The sequence below is a fragment of the Drosophila navojoa genome, chromosome X (genome assembly GCF_054131105.1).
Source record: "Drosophila navojoa isolate 15081-1374.11 chromosome X, UAZ_NAV_1.0, whole genome shotgun sequence".
Taxonomy (NCBI): domain Eukaryota; kingdom Metazoa; phylum Arthropoda; class Insecta; order Diptera; family Drosophilidae; genus Drosophila; species Drosophila navojoa.
Genome location: NC_142895.1, coordinates 19,718,310 through 19,738,815, shown reverse-complemented (window position 1 = coordinate 19,738,815; position 20,506 = coordinate 19,718,310). Strand labels below are relative to the sequence as shown.

The 20,506-nt window shown below is 40.8% G+C and overlaps 3 protein-coding genes across 3 annotated transcripts in view; 1 reads left to right on the top strand and 2 right to left on the bottom strand.

Moving 5' to 3' along the window:
• Window positions 1–12,726: 12,726 nt before the first annotated feature.
• Window positions 12,727–16,703, bottom strand: LOC108656056 (uncharacterized). Its single transcript, XM_089263850.1, has 3 exons — window positions 15,981–16,703; window positions 15,702–15,909; window positions 12,727–15,636 (listed from the first exon to the last, which is right to left on the bottom strand). Exons 1-3 carry the CDS (start codon window positions 16,623–16,625, stop codon window positions 13,568–13,570), a joined length of 2,922 nt encoding a protein of 973 aa, XP_089119976.1. The 5' UTR covers window positions 16,626–16,703; the 3' UTR covers window positions 12,727–13,567.
• A 197-nt stretch (window positions 16,704–16,900) lies between these two features.
• On the bottom strand, window positions 16,901–17,906 carry LOC108656081 (uncharacterized protein C9orf85 homolog). Its single transcript, XM_018107994.3, has 2 exons — window positions 17,760–17,906; window positions 16,901–17,696 (listed from the first exon to the last, which is right to left on the bottom strand). The coding sequence occupies exon 2, from the start codon at window positions 17,684–17,686 to the stop codon at window positions 16,991–16,993; it is 696 nt and encodes a 231-aa protein (XP_017963483.1). The 5' UTR covers window positions 17,687–17,696; window positions 17,760–17,906; the 3' UTR covers window positions 16,901–16,990.
• A 283-nt stretch (window positions 17,907–18,189) lies between these two features.
• The window catches only part of f (espin protein forked), a 39,997-nt gene continuing 37,680 nt past the window's right edge, over window positions 18,190–20,506 (top strand). The window contains exon 1 of the mRNA XM_089263386.1: window positions 18,190–19,197. Within this exon, the coding sequence (XP_089119512.1) occupies window positions 18,212–19,197 (986 nt within the window). The 5' untranslated portion in view covers window positions 18,190–18,211. The remainder of the gene's footprint in view (window positions 19,198–20,506) is intronic.

Below are 20,506 nucleotides of genomic sequence, written 5' to 3'. Positions count from 1 at the left end.
ACTGCTGGGAACTATTCGCTTGAGGGCGGCTGCGGCCTAGCACCTCTTCCTGGGCGTCGTTGACATGCCCATGAGCAGCGCTCAGCTAGCGGATCATAATTGCATAGCACTCATTCGCATTCTGAGCATTCAGCTATCGTGTACCATCGACATCGACATCGACGTCGACATCGTCATCGACACGATGCAGCCGCACACATCGAGCCACTCGCCCGCCACGCTGATGTGCTTGCTCATTGAGTGAGCCGTGCCTAACTACTTGGCTGCGTCCCATGCAAGTCGCGGCATGTTTGCTGCGTCAACCTGGTGGCAGGCGAAGTGCTTTTCATTTGAATGGGCTCTACAAACAAAGACTGCTAGGGCTGTTGATATAGAATATTGCAACAATAAACAGAAACAACATGCCAGAGCATACAGAGCAACAAGTTCTAAAACAGTTACTGAGCAGCTCAACAAGCCAAGTTAACCCAAATAATTTACGCAAGCTAAACTAAGTTAAAGTTATGTTAATTCTGTCGTTGCATATTTATATAAGCCTATATGTATGTATATTCGTATGTAAGTTTCAACAAGTCATTCACTTGCCAGCTAACAGGGATTTTCGCTTATTAAACACAAACACATCATTGATAAGTTGAATATTGAATATTTATATTATAATATATGGATATTTGACTTCTAATTAAATGTGTGCAACTTACAAATGTATATATAATTAAATAATTAATTACATAAGTAGGTAAACATTTAATTTACATGAAAATTGCGTTCTATGTGCTACAAAACAAATTAATCAATATATTAATACGTATTTTAAAAGTGATAACATTTTAATATGTTTTTATTTTACGATTTTTCTATAAAAAAAGCTCACAATTTCAATTTAAGTGTATGTACATATATTAACGTACAATAACAACATTTTTAAAAATGCTTCTGCAAAATTAAATTTTTCGATATTTCCAATATATTTTGATACATACTATAATAAATATATTTTGATACATACTTTTAATAATTTGATACATGCTTACTTTAAAATATATTTTGCAAATTTTAATTGTTTTTTTTTTAATGTTTAAAATTGTGTATGCATTTCATATATTTTATTATTTAAGTAAATAAATAAAAAAAATTTACATGAGTATATATATAACAAAATATATTTTACTCATATAAAAAATATATTTTTTAAAATATTTTACTCAGATAAAAATATATTTTTTATATAAAATATATATTTTTTTAAATATTTTACTCAGATAAAAATATATTTTTTATATGAGTAAAATATATTAAAAAATATATTTTTATCTGAGTAAAATATTTTAAAAATATTTTAAAAATTATTCATATAATAAATAGATTTTGAATATATATGTATATATATGTGTATATGTAATTTTTTTTTTATTTATTTACTTAATTAAAACAAGAAAGAAAGCTCTAGTCGAGACTGCTCGACTACGAGATCCCCTGAACCCTACAAGCAACTTATATTTCAATAATAATTAGCAAACACACACGCACACACACACACACGCATACATACAAACTCACGCGCACACACACACTCACATATATAGGCGATTGCGCTTGGGTTGCGCTGCAGTGTTGGCGATATTATCAGAAATTATTTGTGGAATAATTTAATTTCTAGACGTACGATCGTAATGAAACTTTCAGAACGTAATCATAATGTTAAAATGTATGTGTATACCGAAGCACAAGTCTCTAGTATTTGATATACGACTTTTACAAAGATGAGGGTGAGGGGGTGGACTTAGGGGTGGGGGGTAAATTTTAACAAAAACCGAAATTGTATAAAATACATCTTTATATACATTTTAAATTTGGAGACTCTAGCTTGAAAGATGTAGGAGATATAATTTTTTAAGTGATCTTCGATAAGGTTTTTTATCGATAAAAAAATATCGGAATGAGTTATCGTTTTTTAGTGATAAACTCGATCTGCGCGTGATATATACGGACATTTTAAAAAAAAGTTGAAGTCTCTAGCTCTTATATCTTCTGAAATCGACGCGTTCATACATACGGACGGACGGACGGACGGACGGACGGACGGACGGACGGACGGACGGACAGACAGACGGACAGGGCCAAATCGACTCAGCTTGGCGCCCTGATCAAGAATATATATACTTTGTGGGGTCTGCCACGCCTCCTTCTGCCTGTTACATACTTTTAACAAAACCATTATACCCTGATTTCCCATTTTCAATGGGTTCAGGGTATAAAAATATATGAAATGCATACAACATTTTAAATATATATCCATACATATATGTATCTTATATATATTTTATTTTTTATCTACTATTAAAAAATATAAGAGAAACATGTATAATATATATAATTTACACACATACATATATTTTCTAAAATTTACAATATATTTTAACTATTACATTTCAAATATATTTAAGAATTAATATTATTTTAAAAATATTTGTATTAAATGTATGAGTATATTTCATAAATATATTTTCATATGTATTTTATATCAATTTTATTATTTTATTTATTTATTTTTATTTTTATTTTTATTTTTTTAGTTTCTATTTCTAATCTTTCATATTTACTTCAATGATATACGACAATGCTGTTAGCATTCCAGCTGACACTTTTTTGAGGTAGTGCTCATTATTATTATTTATCTTAAGGTATTGCACATTCGCCATTAGCTCCATTTGTTGTTGTTGCTGCTTTGTTGCCATTTGTTGTTTATTTGTTGCTGTTGCTCTTGCTGTGGCACTTGTGGTTGGGGTGCCCGCTGCTGCTGTTGTTGTTGTTTAGCTTTGGTTAGTTTTGTTGTACGTGCGCATCTGTCAGCAAATGAAATAGTACGTACCATATAATCAGAGTGCTGTGGCAACCCAAAAAGCCAAACAACAAACAAATGACAACAGCAACAAAGCGGCTGCAAAATAACAGTTGAGCACGAAGACAGCGCTACAAAATGTATCTTTATCACAGGGGCCCAAGAATGAAAGTCAGCTGCTGTCGCTGCTGCTGCTGCTGTTGTTGTTGTAGTTATTGTTGTTGTTAGTACCGACGACAATACACAAAACAGCTAGAGCCAAGTTCAGCTGAAAGCCGCATACTTTCATCATTGTTGCAACCGTTTCGAAGACGACGACGAAACGCGTCGAGATCTTTCGGGGGGCAGGTTCAAGTTCTTTTGTCCGCATCAAGGCGACAATTTATTTATTGCAGCAACATTTATCGAGGGGAACTCCCCGCCTCCATACTTGCTTTATTTTTATGTGTTTTTTTTTTTCATCTTCTTTTTTTGTATAATTCCGTACAATTCGGTTGGGCAATTAACATAATTATCAATGCTCGACTGCATTTCTCACTCTTTGCGTTGTCGCATTTGTCACACGAATTATGCATAAAATAATTCATCGTCTGTGGTATTGGCCGCTCGCTGCCCGCTGCCCGCTGCTCGCTGCTCCGCTCTCTGCTTTCTGCTCGCTTTCGAATCGGAATTGAAATCGGAATCGTTTAGACAAAACGCCCCATCAGCCGCAATTGTCTGCTTGGCTGTTTTGTTACCATTTGAACATCTGGACAGCGATTCTGGCGCTTTTGTGTCTGAACCCTTCACCTTCGGCCCCTGCAGCCCCATGGGCCCCAAGAATCTAATTGTCTGATGGGGCTCATCATCATTTTTCGGCATTTGCCCGTCGACACAATGACATATCGATAGAGGGCAACAATATACCCATATATATATAAATACATATACAACTATCTACTATTATCTGCAGTTTATATACATATATACATATATGTATGTATGATGGTGTGGAGTCAAAGTCGAATTTGTTGTAGTATTGTTTGCAGATCGAAAGTGAAATTTGTTGGCGCGTCAGAGCGCATTGTATGCGATAATAAAAAAATATGTATATATATTTATAATATAATAATAATATATAAATAAGCTGCGGCCCAATAAGTCAGCACAATGAGGCTCAGCTCAAATGGGCAAAGAGATGCAGAGAGCGAGTGAGCGCGAGACGGGGGGGCGAGGGAGCTGAGGTAGACGAGGTTGGCTGATTAAGTCTGGCATTTAAGTTGGCTTATTGTAAAGTGGCATTAACTTTCCAACGCATAAGCCCATTAAATCAGGGCCACTCGATGCGCTCGACTCTAGTGGCTTTATTGTTATTGGTGGGCAAAAACCTTTCGATTTTCATATACAAAAAAAAAAAAAAAAATATGAGGAAGAAGTGTGGAAAACTTTCGATCGATGGTAAACAGTTTCCCAACTAATAGGGCTTATGTGTAAAATGTGACACTCGACGAATATGGAAAAGTAGCTAAGACGCTTATCTAAACCCGAATAATAGTAATTGGGGTTTCTATTACGCTTACAGCGGCAACACTTGACCCTAATACAAACACTTATCGGAGGCATACGAGTTCTGCTGAAAATACAGTAAATCTCCTCTCTGATGAATTGCCCATAAGGCCGCTGGGGCTTATCATCATCTCCAATGTTGCAGCTGGAAGTGTTGCCCCATCCATCAGACGTCAAGTGGCAGCAGCCGGGCAATGCTTGTTAATTAAAACTTTAGTGGCTAAGAGGTCAGGCGTTAGCATATTTTGCGATTATAATGCTCTTACCCAGCTTGGAGCTGACGCCGGCAGCTCAATCGAGTTGGAGGCACGCGAGATTAGCTGGAAGAGGATGTTGTCTTATTTATGGCACGTCTTGTGGCAGTGTCGTGCCTGTTACATAAGTGCGCAGTTTTGATTTGTCTCGCACTAACGCATGGCACATGCAAAGCCACCAAGACAATGAAAACAACAACAACAGCAACCGTTTTACAGTTTGGCCATTTGGCATTTTAATGGCCAGTCGAATTTGTGCTCCAAAACAAAAAGCAGAAAACTGAAGACAAAATAAAATTTAAAAAAAAATACACAAATTTTGTTGTCAACAAAAAAAAAAAAAGCTGAGATCGACAGATGACAGGAGCGGACGGAGGGGAAGTTCCAATAATGTTGCAAGCGATTTATATATACTTATGCATAAATAATTTGCCTATTGATTGATCGTTATGCGCCAGCTTCGGCACTTCCGTGCTTCAGCCTCAGCCTCAGTCGTAGCTCCCCGGCTGTGACGTCTTGGGTCAGCCTCGTAAGCAGATCTTGCGCAAGCCTTGTCGGTCATTTCCGGCTCCTGCTGTCATTGACCAAATGCAGACCAAGGCGGCCGGCCACTGCCTGCTGCTACTTTCGGATGTCACGACTTGTTTGCCAGCGCCCCGCTGCCCCCCTCCCTGCTGCGCACCACGCTGTCTCTCGCTCTCGTTTGGCTTTTACTTTCGGCCGCATATTTGGCAGCCAGAGCTCGGTGCTGCAAGTGGCTTTTGTAAATCGCACAATACGCCTTACTTTTACTATTTGCAGAAAGGTTTTCGTCGTGCGCTCACGCCAGTCAGCAGCCTCCCAGACAAAAGACGTCAAAGGGAATCAAAATCGAATGGCAAATGCCCTACGTCAGAGATGGCTGAATGAATGGGATCCATTTTCAAGAATTTTATTATACTGTTTTCATTCATTTTAGCTATTCTCAAATCGATGTGATCTATATTTCAATACATAAATTTAAATTTGTAAAATATACAAATTTGTAAAACATAAATTAGGGTCTGGGCATACGAGTTTTTGGTTATTTTGGAGAATGACTTTTAAATGATTTTCAGTAGGCTGCCAGATGGGTCGAATATGAGTGTATAATAATAGAAATTTAAAATATGCAAATAAATATTTCCCAGAAACTTAAAATATATGAACTCAAAATAAATCTAGACTTTACTTGTATATACATACATATATGTATACATGTATTTATATATATCTTTTAAATGAATGTTATCGAATCTATGTCTATGAAAAATGAGCAAAAATAAACTAATTTGGATCTTAAGTTAATGATATATTCTCAGTTTTTCTGCTTCATAGGAATCATCCCTGCAAATTCAATGAACACAATTGTAAATACATATAGTAAATATCAGCAGCAGAAGAAGAAACAGAACATATCAAGATAACTTCAAAGTAAAAGAAGTTCAAGTTAGTCTTTATAGAAACCCAGAAATAGAGAAACAATATTATATATTATATTTGTATGTATGCTTGAGTCGAAACGATGATTGATTCGAACAGAGTATCTATATAATTATATATAATAACTAGTAGTTCTATATATCCATACTAACTAAGCATAATTCACGTTTAGCTTAAACTTGATGTTTAAAAATAAAAACAACAGTTCGAGTCATTCTCTGAAAATAGCTCGTATATGATGTGTGATATCATGAGCCGCTCGCTCTCATCTCGATTGGGTCACAATCATTATCATAGTCATACCTTACACATACACACACACACACACACACACACACATTTACACACTGACGCAGAAGTTTCGACAATTTTGTGCAGCTCCATGGAACGCATAATCGTTGAAAACGCTTTTAATGACATAATTAGGCGTAGCTTTTGAAGGCAATCGAGGCGCTGCGAAAGGTGTTATGGCCGCGGATCAGGAGGAAGGGAAAACAGCAGCAGCATAAACAGAAGAAGAAAAAATAAAAACAAAACAAAAATCAACTAAGAAAACTACAGAAAATAAAATGAGAAAAATTAATTAGCTGCCTGTTTGGCAGTTTGGCAGTCACAACATGAGCAAACCTAAGGTAAATGAAATATGTATGACAGCGTCTACGGCTCTGACTCTGACTCTGGCTGTGGCTGTGATGGAACGAAAAGGCATTTGGCATTTTGGCCAGGTCGCCGCCCAGGCTGATTGATTTGACCCGGCTAGACTTTCACCGGTGCGCTCAGTTCGCTATGCTCTTAATGCAGCCGCTGGCAGGCAGCTTGCCTCGGTGCAGCGGAAGGGAGGGAGGGGCGGGCCAGGCGGGCCAGGCGGTTCACTGGCAATCGCTGGCGTGACAGGGTGGCCCACGGCTATTCCCTACCCCCGACCGATCGCGCGGGCATTGTCTGGCCTCTCTGCCTGCGCATGCTCCAGCCAGAGCTTATGTATTATGATTATTCCCATTTTGGAATTACCAAAACGCATTTCGTGATGTCGTGCCCGTTGCTGCTGCTGCTGCTGCTGCTGTGGCAGATGCTCCGGCTGCTGCTGCGACTATCTCTGCCTCTGCTGCTGTTGCGGCTGATGTCATCATTCGCATTGGTATTTGGGAGCAGCCGAACACCGCAGGCCTCTGTGAAATCAATTTGTGTAATTATGTAACTGTAACTGCTGCTCCAAGCTTCACACACACACGCACACATCTATCAATCAGCATTTTCGTCAAGTCACATCGCTGCTCATCAGCGCCAGTTGCTTCATTAACTCACACACACACACACACACACACGCAGGCACGCTGGGCCGCAGGTATTTCTCAACCCACTAACGAATGCAAAAGAAAACTCTTTCCAATCAATAGCAGAGCTCAATGGCTTGCCCATGCTCTGGTTTCATCGCATACCAAATCAATATCGGCCATCGTTGTTGACAATCATTCAAAGTGCGAAAAGTTCAGCTAGCCGAGAGTCCACTGTGGCGATTACCCAGTTAGTTAGTTAGCCCCGGCAATCGAATGCTGGCAGAACACACTCTTTCGGTTTCAGATTTTGCGGTCTGAGCATTCGATTTCATGGCCAACAAGCTGCGACTAATCACTGGGTATTGCGCGAATCGCAGACAAACGCGAATACAGTTAGGTTACCTGTGCAGCATTTGGGCACAGCTAACGGCCAATTGGTCAACGACAAAGCCACAAGACCACAAAACCACAAAACCAATAAGCAATGAGCCAATGCAAAATAGAAGCAAACTCTTGTGGTTGAACATCAATTTGCTGCGTTGACTGATGACTGAGCCATTGTCAATTGAACCGAAGGCACGAGTTCAAAAACAATATCAAGAGACAAAGTTAAAGCCAATTGGCAATTGGCAATTAGCAATTGGCAATTGGCAATTGGCCTTTGCCTCGCACACTTGAGCACGCTCAATTAAAATGAAATGCAACAGCTTAGTGCAGCGGCGCGCTAATGGCTGGACAATAAACTTGGCTGGCCGGTGGAAGTGGATGCAACACAAGTTGAATGCACTTGCAACACCAGCATCATCGACCACATAGTTGCACCTGTTCGGCGGGTGGCTAGCCGGCTGGCCAGCTGGCTCTCTGTCTCTCTCTCTCTCTCTCTCTCTCTTTCTCTCTCTCTCTCTCTCTCTCTCTCTCTCTCTCTCTGTCTGTTTGTCTAGCTGGCTGGCTAGCCGCATGCTACATTTGCATTTGTGGGTCAGCAGCGGTTCCGGCCATAATGGCCATGGCCACGACAAATGCGACAGCCTCGACCCTTGCCCGCCTGAGCGTGTGCCCTGGAATGCCCACAGCTGATCAACGGATGATAGATTGTCACTTGGCTATGATAACAGCAGTATATGATATATGTACAGATCTGTGAACTAGCTAAAAACTGAATTGAGACTCAAAATTCATTTCAAATTGGTTAAAAATGATGATTGAAAATATTTAATATGACTTACAAGAAGCTAAACACAATCATTAGACTAAGGCAAGTGCAATCGGAAGTAGCCAACAGGCAGATACCCTACGTTGGAAAAAACTTCTTCTACTTATATACTTATATATATATATGCTTATATATGTACATATATATTAAGCACAAAGTCTCATTTTAATTAGTTTCATTAATTAACAAAAATAATATTAGTGTTATGTGTACTAATTTATTATTAAATTTTATTTTAATTTTAATTTAGAATTAGAATAGTTAAAATGAAGATTTACTTAAAAATTAGAATACAGTATTACATATATACTATATAATAATTAGCCAGTACTTATGTAATTCTTTTTGCTTTTCTCTATTCCCAACACTCATAGGGAATATAAAATGTATGATATAAAATATAATATGATATACAATTATCATCACAGTGATAATCGAATTGATCTTAACATAAACTCCTTAATTATACATGCATACATAAATCTCAGTATGCTCTACTAGAAAATAATTAAGCGCATTCAAATGTCTATTCGAACAGAAAATACATTATTCGTACTAGTTTCCGATTCAAACTCGTCCCAAACTCGAATTCGTCTTTACATAATCAAATTTAGTGCACGGCATCGTTTTTCATAATTTCATTAAATCGAAGCACCTCACAGGATTCGAACTCGTTCCTCGCCAACTCACACATAGGCATTTATACATATACATATATGTGTATGTGTATATAAGGCAATCAGAGATTGAGCTCACGTGTGTGAAAAAATTGCAGTTGCGAATTTAGTAATTCAATACGGAATTCGCACATTCAAATGTTTCTGTGCAGCAGTGTTGCCAGTTTAGCCTATTTCAGGCTAGATTTAGCCTTTGGATAATACATCCATTGAACATGACTGTCGAGTGGAATATCTAAAAAATTGAGGCAGACTATGTAGAGAAGAGAACTGTAGAGCAACAGCAACTGCTCTCTATGCCATCTACAAATTATAAATATTAATGTACTTAAACTATTTTAGTATACCAACATTTAGCCTTATCACACATACATATATGTTGAGCTAATCCAATCAAACAAAGTATGTTTGATTGCCCATATACATATGTATATGTTTGTATGCCTGTCTGTCGTCTCTGTGTCCCTATCCATCTCTCCGTCTGTCCCTCCGTCTTTAAACCGTCCATGTGTATGCAGCAATATTCGTTTGGTATTTGTATTTGAGTAAGACGAAGCGGGAATGCTTGGAGCCGCAGAGAGTGTTCCTTCCCGTTGGTCCCATTGGTCCACTTCAGCTCGATTGCAATGCCCTCTACCTGACGTCAGGCTCAACATTTGAGCGAACCTTACGGTTTGAGAGAAAGTTGCCCTATATAAAGGGCAGCGGCTGCAGCATTTCTTCAGTTGCCCAGGCCTGGTGGGCTGGGTCAGTCGTGCAGTGCTGTAAAGTGAACTGATGTGAGGAGTGTGCAGACTTAAAGGACTTGGAGGCAATACTTGAAGGAAATATTTAGAGGAAATACTTAGAGAAAATATTCAGAGGAAATACTCAGAGGCAATACTTGGGGGAAACAGTTGGAGGAAAATTTGAAGCTTGATTTTTTTATTTTATTGTTATGATAAGCAAAAAAATGTCACTGCAATTAATTTTATAAATATATTTGCTACTTTTCGTATGTTTTCTTCTTTTTTTCTTCAAGCCCATTACGTACATCTTAGTCTATTTTAGCCTACTTTTATCGACAATCCAGCTTATTTAATAGTTGTCAAGTTGTTTCACGAATATGACCAAAAATTTTCTCTGATATCACCTATGTTGCTTAACAGTGAATAATACCATTATATCATTTTAAATGTGATAATTGTAATATACTATATAACTAATATGAACTTAACTTTACTGTATGTACTTATAATTTTAATATTAAATATAGTCAATAAAGTTGATGTATTGTTTAAAAAGATTATGTCTTTATTATTATTATTATTACCAATATATTATTATTATTATTATTACTAATGCATATATTATTATTATTACTACTAATATATTATTATTATTATTATTATTATTATTGTATTGTGCCCTTAAAAATGAAAAGCGAGGTTAGTCATGTCATACTTAAATCCAAACCATTCGAGTATTGGCACTATGCTGTGCCCTTCTATATACGAGCAGTGAATTTGTTGAAAAGTAGCTAGTGTATGAAATATGATTTAAAAAAATCTATAAAATATATACATATGTATGTACATACATGAAAGTAAATTGCAATATATAATAATTTAAAATATATATAAAATATATATACATATATATATATATATATATATATATATATATATATATATATATATATATATATATATATATATATATATATATATATATATATATATATTAAGTTCCTTAAACTTTGGCGGATCATCTGGATGTTCGTCTTGAATTTGGAATGTATTTTGTAATTAAATTACAAACAAACGAATGATGTAAACGTATTTCCATATCATGTCGATTATAAACTGTATTGGTTATCGTACCAAGTTCATCTCGAAGTGTGCTACAGCTGAACCAGCTCGAAATTGAGCAGCTGCAAAATAAGCGAGTGGAACTAATAATGGAACTAATCGACAATGGCGATTGGTCATATACATATGTATGTATGTAATTTCTAGAGCAATGCGTGTAGGTACTTGGAAAACTTGGCTTATAATTGAAAGGTACTTCAGCAAACAACAACAACAGCAGCAGCAGCAACACCAACAACAACAACAACAGAGACAGTTAGACAGGCTGAACTCGGAGACAAGTAACAAATTAATTTCACTTTCTTTGCTGCATTTGTTGCCGTTGTTGCCTCTGTTGCCTCTGTCGCTTGTGGCACGTTGTCTTTTTCATCAGACCAAATTGGCCTGGCTGCCATTGTTAGAGAGCGGAGGGGCGCAACACCAGCAGCAACAGCCCCAAACAACAACAGCAACGAGGCTGCTCAGGTTTATTGACTGCGCGCATGCGCCAACAACAACGTTGCCTATGCAATTACAAACTGTTGTTGCTGCTGCTGCTGCTTGCTGCTCTGTTGCGCCTCAATGGGTCGCACTTGGCCCAGGGGGCTGGGCCTGCTGCCGCGATTCACCCCCTCCCCCAGCAAGTCGCGGAGAAACATGAAAATTGCCCCAACATTGCCACAATGGGCTAACGAAGGAGCCGTCGCCGAACAGGGCGCCGCCGCCAGGTTTGACACTGACACTGACTGCGGCTGTGGCTGTGACTGTGACGCCGAGGCAGACACTGACGCTGACTTAGTGGCAGCTGCATTCCATGCACTTGTGGCACACATCTTTTCACCCAGCAATTAAAGTGCTGGCATATTTCATGCCACGCACAGCCAGAGCAGCGACTGCAGCCAAAACATCAACAACATTTTCCATTGTAGTGTAGCGACAGTCGTAAGCCAGGTTAAGCTGGGCTTCCTCTAGAAGATCCCTCATTGCTCATGTTCATTAGTCAATAAGCTGATCAATCAATATCTTATATACATACATATACAAATATGTTCATATATATTTATCAGCTTATCCTCTCTCTATAGGATATCAGGTATTCATCGCAGCTAAGATTACCATCCATCAGTGAAGTGAGCCCTCTCATATATGCATATTTTTTTATATATATATTTACATTCTCTCTCTCTTTCTCTCTCTATCTCTATCTCTCTCTTTTTTATGTTATTTTATATAAATATATTTAACAATTAGGCATCCTCGACAGTTTCTCTCTGTAAGATCAAATATTTATTTCAGCACTACCTAAGATGATCAACGAGTATATCATAGAGTACTTACATACGTATCTAGTATATACATTGATAGCTCTATTAACATTTAAGGCCTTCATTACATCCTCTCTCTCTCTCTCTCTTTATGTCTCTTGTCCTCTACAGTATCTTAATAATATCAGTCAATAGATTTACTAAACTATCTTATAATTTGCTAAAAGCTTTTATGTTGTTTATACTATTTTATATTTATATAATATATAATATTATTTATATAATATATAAATTTATTTGGTCAACAACTTACATCTAGACTTTCAGCTGATTGAGCTGAACGTCAATCAATCAATCAATTCGTTCATTTAGCAAAGCCAACTTATTTTTATTCACATTCATGATACATATTTAAAATAATGTATTTTTGTGTTCATAGCCTTCCTTACATACCAAAGTATGTTTCCTTCTCTTTCTCTCTCCATCCGTCTTCTTCGCTCTCCATCGTTGAGCATTAACGAGCTTAGCAAAATGCGTAAACTTCAAGTACATGAGTATTTATATCTAGTTTTTTTTTTTTTTTTTTCTTTTTTTGTTTTTTGTTTTAGCATTCACAGCAGTCTTTGGAGAAGATTATTTATGTTAAACATTACAATTCGAATTAGAGATATGCACAAGTTCTTCACAATTAGTTGGGTCATACGATTGCCGCATGTTAATACTGCTTCACATTTTCATCAATATTTGATATTTGCATTGTACATTGTAAATAGTAGCGTGAGTGTGAGTGTGAGTGTGAAGAGACTTGCCGGTATGACTAAGTCAATTTTCAGGTTAGTTGTAATATTATGTAACATGTGTACATAGATACATATATGATTGAAATGAAATATATTAAGACATACAAATACATTCGGAATGTCAACATGCATATCTGTATGCGTACATATTTTCATATAGACTTCATTTGATGAATCGATTCACGTGGATGTTGACAATTCAAGATGGGACTTGCAGTGGCTGTAGTGAGGTTCAGGGCTATTTGGGACATTGAATTCGTTTTGTGGTTATGTTGATAGTCTTTTGATTTTACAGAATTTTCGAGAATGCAGTCATGGCGACAAAAGTCACCATGTCAAAGTTGTTTGGCATCCTCGACACTTAGATTAAAATGGAAATTTTTAAAGGAAAAACTCTGGTCTTCTCAGTAAAACTCAATGTCTGTGGCGGTTAGGCCCGACAGGTCGGCGTCGAGGTCCAGCAGTTTCTGGACATAGTCGACGGATGGACAGCGCGAGGGCACCATGGTGCGGGAGGAGATCATTTCATCAAACTCCTGGGCAATGTGGGAGCGCAGCCTGATCAGATTGGAGCCCAGCTCAGTTGAGAGGCGAATGCGCACCCAGGAGTCCAGGCGCAGGATGCTTTGTTCCACTTTATTGTACGTTTCGTCCTCATAGAAACACAGTTCCGGCACATGTTGCTCCAGTTTGACCGTCTTGCCGCATTGCAGCGCCACCATGAGGGTGCTGATCAGCGTGGCATGCTCAATGTGCGAGACGAAGCCGGCTGAACGTGTCTTCTCCACGTAAACGACCCATTCGTTCATGGTGCTCTTGGGGCGCCTTGAGAAACAGGGCAGCAAGGTAGAGTTGCGGGAGATCTGGACACGCAGATCAAACTCCTCGACTAGATGGGGGTGTTTCGAATGTTCGACGTGGGCGATGCGCGGGTAGAGGCCAGCTGTCAGGGCAAGGCGTACCATGTTTAGGTTGTTGTCATACCTGGTGGTCATGCGCATGTTCGGGAAGTTGAATATGCGCATCAGAGTGAGGCGTAGGCTCTGCACAGCTGCGACGAAATTATCCATGGATTTGCGGCAGAGGCAGTTCCTCTCGCAGAATCTGTCCATTTCGTGGCCGCCCTTTCTGTCGGCGGACATGTAGGCATGATATAGCTGAAGGATCCCAATCGAATCGCTGCACGGTTCAATGCTAAAGAAGTCGCGCGACTTGCGCTGCTCGGTGCGTCCGGAGCGATCGCTGGGCAGCACAAACGGATCACGCACCGAGTAGTAGGCGGTAATGATGCTCAGGCTGCCCATGCATTGGTAGTAGATGCCATAGACCATGCACTTGGCCAGCTGCACATCCAGCGGCAGCTCGGCTATGATACGGCCCAGTTGAGTGACGCTCTCGTCCACGTCGCGCAGCACGCCCAAGAGCTTCAGCTTGGCGCACGACTTAATAATGGCGGTGGACTGCGGACGATCCAGAGCCTGGGATAGGAACTCTTCGATTGGCTTGGTCGGGGCTGCCATCTTGGCCAAGAGACAGACCTCGTCGAGAGTATGGCGCAATATCTCCGGCACGGTGAAGGAACTGAAGGACTGGAACTGAGCGTTGCTATACAGACGATAGCAAATGCCATCTTTACGCCTGCCGGCACGTCCGGTGCGCTGCTGTGCGTCCGCCTGGGATATCCAGGTGCAGGCCAGATGTGAGGCGCCTGTCGATGGGTCGTAGGTCTTCATCTTGACGCGACCCGTATCGACCACATACAGCAGATCGCTTATGGTGATCGAGGTCTGGCCAATGTTGGTGCTGAGCACCACCTTGAGCTGGACGTTTGTATATTCACGAAAGACATCTTTCTGCCTCTGGCTGTCGACCTGGCTGTGCAGTAGCATAACCTTGATCATGTTCTTAGGCAGAGACGAATGAACCATATCCATCAATTTGATCATGTCCTGGTAGCCAGGCAAGTAGACAATAACGGCGCCCTTCTTGCCCATGAGCAGCAGCACCTGCAACAACGACACTATCAACGAGTTGTCAATATCCTGCTCGTTGTTTTTGTGAGCCAGGGCATAGGTGCGCATCAGCTGCTCGCCATCAAGATTCTTGCGATCGCCCAGCAGACACTTCATCTGCGGAGTCAAGTAGCCAGTAATGTGCAGTATATCCTCCAGCGAATAGACGCGCACATTGAAGCTACGACCCTCCACATTAAGGACGGGTGCATCATCAAAGTATTTGGACAAGGCCAACAGATCCATGGTGGCCGACATCAATATCACTTTGAGCGACTTGTTACGCTCGAGCTCCAACTTAATTGCTAGTAGTAGGAAGTCTGTGTCCAGATCGCGGTCGTGGACCTCATCAATAACCAGATGTGTTGTGTTTTCAAAGAACTCGGGCCCTTGCATGGCCAGGGTGCGCAGCAGGCACCCACTAGTGGTCAGTGCCAGCGCAGTATTATTGCTGTACCTGCCTGCAGAGCAGATGAGATGGTGAGATGGGGCGGGGTCGGGTCGGTTGGACTACTGCAATACTTACTCTCCATTCGTATAATATAGCCCACGGTTTCGCCGACCACCTCGCCGCGTTCTTCGGCAATGCGCCCGGACACACTGATGGCGGCAATGCGACGCGGCTGGCTGACCACAATGCGCACTGGTTTTTTCATGACTGCCGCATCCTCGAGCAGATACTGTGGCAGTTGGGTCGACTTGCCGGAGCCTGTGGCGCCGTTAACAATAAGTACCTAAAAGCCAATTGAACGTGACAGGAGAGATGTGGCCATGGGCTGTTGATTGTCATGGAAGTCTCACTTACCTGCGACATCTCAAGCAGTTGGAAAATACGCTGGCGCTTTGTGTATATAGGCAGCTCCTTGCGTTCGGCGGTCAGCGTTGCATTAGTGCAGCGCGGAAATGGAGGCACGAGCGGCATGCCCAGCAGACCTCCATTTTGGATGAGCGACTGGCTGCAACGTTTCGGCTGAATGGGCACTGTTCTGCGGCGGCCCAGTTCACTTAGTGCCTTGTTAAGAACACTGCCGAATTGCAAAGATACGGACAGCCTGACATCGCCGAGGAACGTACTCATTCGGTTGCTTTCGCTGCGGCTGAGTGTTAGCACACGGTCGCCGTCTTGGCTACGGCTGCGCGTTTTGACGCCTTGCTGTCTAGCAAAATTATGAACCTCTTTACGCTCCATATTGCTTAAACCAAATATTTCTTGGCACGGTTCGTTTCCTTTTAAAAAATCGAGCACAATCTGATGCAGACAATGTATCTGTTCTAATGTCAGCTTTTGTTGGTCGAGATCGTTAGTTTTGTCCGTTTTTAATTTTTTTTTCTGTTTGGTCTTAGACTTTGGTGTCTGTGCCAGAAGTGACTGTCCGACTTCTCCGACGTCGTTCTTTGATTTGGTCTTGTTCCGGCGAGCTCGGCCGGTCTTCGGCTTTTTATTTGTCATTTTGCAAGCCTTGCCGTACTTATTTATCCTTCGATGCTCCTGTCAAAATATACAAATTGCAAATTTGCTAAGATGGGAATCGCTACTGCCGGCTAGAACTGAATGCTGTAGCAATCAGCTTGTGAACGACTGAAATCGATTACATTTAATCGATTATAGCTTTCGCTAATTTCGTGAATAAACTCAACTTCGCCGTATATTAAAACTTTTTAAGCTTTTCGTGCGGCCAACAAACTGCAATTTAAATTACATTTTTATGAAAAATATGAGCTAAATTTTTAATTAATTTTATATTTATTTGTATGTATATACAAAAAAAATTTGTTTACTATACTCTAAATGCACAGCGTTAAGGCAGTTGAACGTTACTTCTTTACTATAGTTTTCGCTTTTTGCGGCTCTTCCTCGCTATCCTCTTCACTGCTGCTTTCCTCTGAGCCGCGATCAGATTCCCCCTCCTCGTCTTCGTCATCATCTTCGCCATAATCGTCGTCTTCTTCGGCGAGATTCAGCTGTTTGATCTTCTCTAGCAGCTCTTCGCGTGTATGCCTAACCCGTGTTGCCTTCTCTTGAGCTTCACGCTCCTCCTCGTCGAGTGGCTCTTGGGCTTCCTGTTTGCGCCCCTTCTCCATGAAGCGTAGAAAGGCGCGTCGCTTGCGCTCTGAGAACGATTTGATTAATCTGTCCATTTCGACTTGCAGCTGCTGCTCTTCCTGCGGCGTCGGCTGTGGCGCCTCAATTTCCACCTCGTCGGCACTCTTCAGACACTTGGCACACACATGATCCTTGACGGCGCAATCCTTGCAGATGACATGGTACGCCTTGCGGACAGTCCGCTGTTGACAGCGGGCGCACGTCTTGGCCTGCGTGAGGGGCTTGTACTTCTTGTACTTGATCTTCCACTCAATGACTTCCTTGCAGCGCTGGCATACGGTCGACACATGCATTTTGTTGAGGCGCATCTGCTGTGGTGTTTTGTCATGCAAATCGTTTTTAAATACATGACGATTTTTGTGTTTTTGTGCACGTGTGCGAGTCGCGTTGCCGCGCTGTGTACTCATATTGTTGTATCTGTAAATGCGGCACGGCAGAAAGTTAGCTTGCTCGAATTTTGATTTATTGTGCAGTATTTACTCTCAGCTCAGGGTTTTTGAAGAAATGGCGATTGTTTAGGTTTCGCGTATAAATTTTGTTAAATGTTTTGGTGCAGAAATTTACCAATCGATAACACGCAAGTATTTACTCAATTTGGTAAATCCATATGGCTGCCCAACATGTGCGCGCTAACGATTGCAAGCTGACTGCTACATCACGAGTCCGCATTGAGCACTGATTGTGGTTTGGTCAGATATATCGTATGGAATTTGTGTGGTAGCGCTCATATCGTTGCTAACGCACACAAGCTCTTTGCTATGACACTTGAAAAGCTTTTGCTTTCTTAAAAATAGCCGCGTAAAAATATACAAAATATACTTTACCTAACGTATGAATTAATATTTATTATTATTGTAAATGAAGTACTAATATTGTTATGATTCATCTATTATTGCAGACAGTCAGCTAGGTAACGCGCCCATGCCTACGCAATGCGCGATCTCAAGCAGCGCTTGTTCGATCTTCTGCGGTCCGGCGGAATATCTGTCGGCGAGAATAACAACAACAACAGCAACCATGGCAATGGAAATGGCAATAACAATAAGAGCAATGGACCACAACAACAGCAGCAACATCAGCAGTCGCAGCAGCAGCAGCAGCAGCAACTCTATTCGTCACATCATCCCGTACAGAAGCCGAAGAAGCTTCACGAATATACAGCAGCCGACTGCAATGCAGCCTTCTTGCGTAAATATCACGACCTGAGCATCAGCAGAGCGAGGGAGCGAGAGCGCGAGCTGGAGCTGGAGCCGAACGGCACCTCCAATGTCATATACTTCAACGAGAACCTATCGATGACCAGCAAGTACAATATCCGACAGTTTCCCCTGACGCGCTACCCCTCCTGCCCGCTGAGCAGCTTCGGGCTGTCGCCTCAGCGGGCGGAGGGCAGTGCGGGTAGCAGCCTTGCTGAGGACACGGAGAGCGACAGATATAATTTCTGCTCGGATGGATCGGAGGATCAGAGCAGCAGTGCGCACACGCTGAAGCTGCGTTGCCACAAGCTGCACATGGACACTGACGCTGAGGTGGATGCAGATGGCGACGACGCCGACGACGCAGACATGGATGGCGATGATCTCGATGACGATCATGCCGAATCACAGCTGGACTCCTTCTGTACGCTCTGCACTTCCACGTTCAGCTACAATAAGTGCTGTCGCTTCTGCGACAATTCGCTCTGCGGCTCCAAGTGCAACTCGGAGCGCGGCTCCCATGCGAGTCGGCTTAGCTGCAGCAATCGTAACAACAATAACAACAACAACAGCTACGGCCTACTCGACAATGAGCTCGACTTCAGTGCACAGCAGCTGCTGCATCAGCCACACCCACATCCACATCCACATCATCATCCACAGCGCTTTGGAGGCGCCACCAGGCTACACCCGCCCAATCTGGCAGCAGCAAGTGCTATCAGGTAGGTTATACACCATACATATGTAAATACATTTTTATATGCCGAATATACAATACTCTGGCTTATGTTTGCAAATTTAACAGGGTGACGAATGTTAGCATAACATTAGCCGTAAGAACTGTTAAGTAACATTACGTAGTGAAAGACTGAAAGCAGCAGTGGTACACAGGGACGAGCCAGTGGCAAATTGCATAGGGCAGTCTTCTAGTGTTGTAAAGTTCTATATTCGAAATTCGCAATTCGAGCGAAGTTGACAGCGAGGCAGCACTTGATGGGCATCAAAGAGAAAGAGGGGGAAAGAGAGAGAGAGAGAGAGAGAGGCTAATGTGTATGCTCGGTTGGCACACACCTCTCTCTGTCTCTTTCGTTCTTACCTCTAGAAAGAACTGTCTATTGTGTAATTAAAATACTGGGAATGCATCCGCAATTTTTTAATATGCCTATTTTGTATAAACCGAAATGGCTTAACCAAACGTAAAAACCGAGATAGTAGTTACCGCGGGAATAGATTAGCACTGGGCTATAAAATTAATGGAACTCCATAATAAATAAAAATACCTTACCCTTTCGAAGGCTTTGCAGATTGATTGGGCAATATTGGGCGAGACTTTCTTCACAAAACAAATGCCAAAACAATAAATTTTTGATATTCTGTACCCACACAATATTTATTTTTTTATAAAAGTATAGTTACAAAATTCGGAAGTGTAGCTCTTAGCCCATAGCCTTACAAAAGCCTACTTGAAGTTCTATCTTTAAGTGAGAGTAATTCCCAGATTGCTCTCATAATAGCCTTATGATATAATCATCATAGGCATATCTACATACATGTATAGACGATATACATATATCATATAAATTTAAAGCTACTTTCAATGACCTTGCCGCAAAAGTCTATAATTTGGAAGCTATTTCCAAGGTGCTCAATCAAGAGTTTGATTATTATTAGCATGATCATCAAAGATAATGATAATTGGCTATAATGCAGTTGCTAATGAAGTGCTTTACGAAATAGTTTCCAATTGCAATTAACAATTAGTTATCTGATTGCATATAAATAGAAAATAAAGACCAACTAACCAACTATAAAGTCAACTGAACTCAAATGAACCGCACCGAGTCGAACTGAACTCGCGTTCAATTGCAAAAGACCTAATTCAGTTGATGAAAGGGATATTGGAAGTGCATAGAAAATAGGTTTAGTCATATGCATAAATGCTTATTGGTATTTATGTAAATGGAATATGTATCTTTAGCATGGCTAAGAGAAGAAGAAGAAACGCTTGTTCCGTTAGACAAGCAGCCAAAC

What these genes read in the sequence shown, in the direction of transcription:
- LOC108656056 (XM_089263850.1), bottom strand. Translation starts at nt 16,625, where the DNA reads ATGACAAATAAAAAGCCGAAGACCGGCCGAGCTCGCCGGAACAAGACC. An exon ending in AACTGCTTGAGATGTCGCAG is followed by an intron (nt 15,910 to 15,980) that starts GTAAGTGAGACT and finishes ATTGGCTTTTAG; the next exon opens with GTACTTATTGTTAACGGCGC. An exon ending in CTATATTATACGAATGGAGA is followed by an intron (nt 15,637 to 15,701) that starts GTAAGTATTGCA and finishes TCTGCTCTGCAG; the next exon opens with GCAGGTACAGCAATAATACT.
- LOC108656081 (XM_018107994.3), bottom strand. Translation starts at nt 17,686, where the DNA reads ATGAGTACACAGCGCGGCAACGCGACTCGCACACGTGCACAAAAACAC.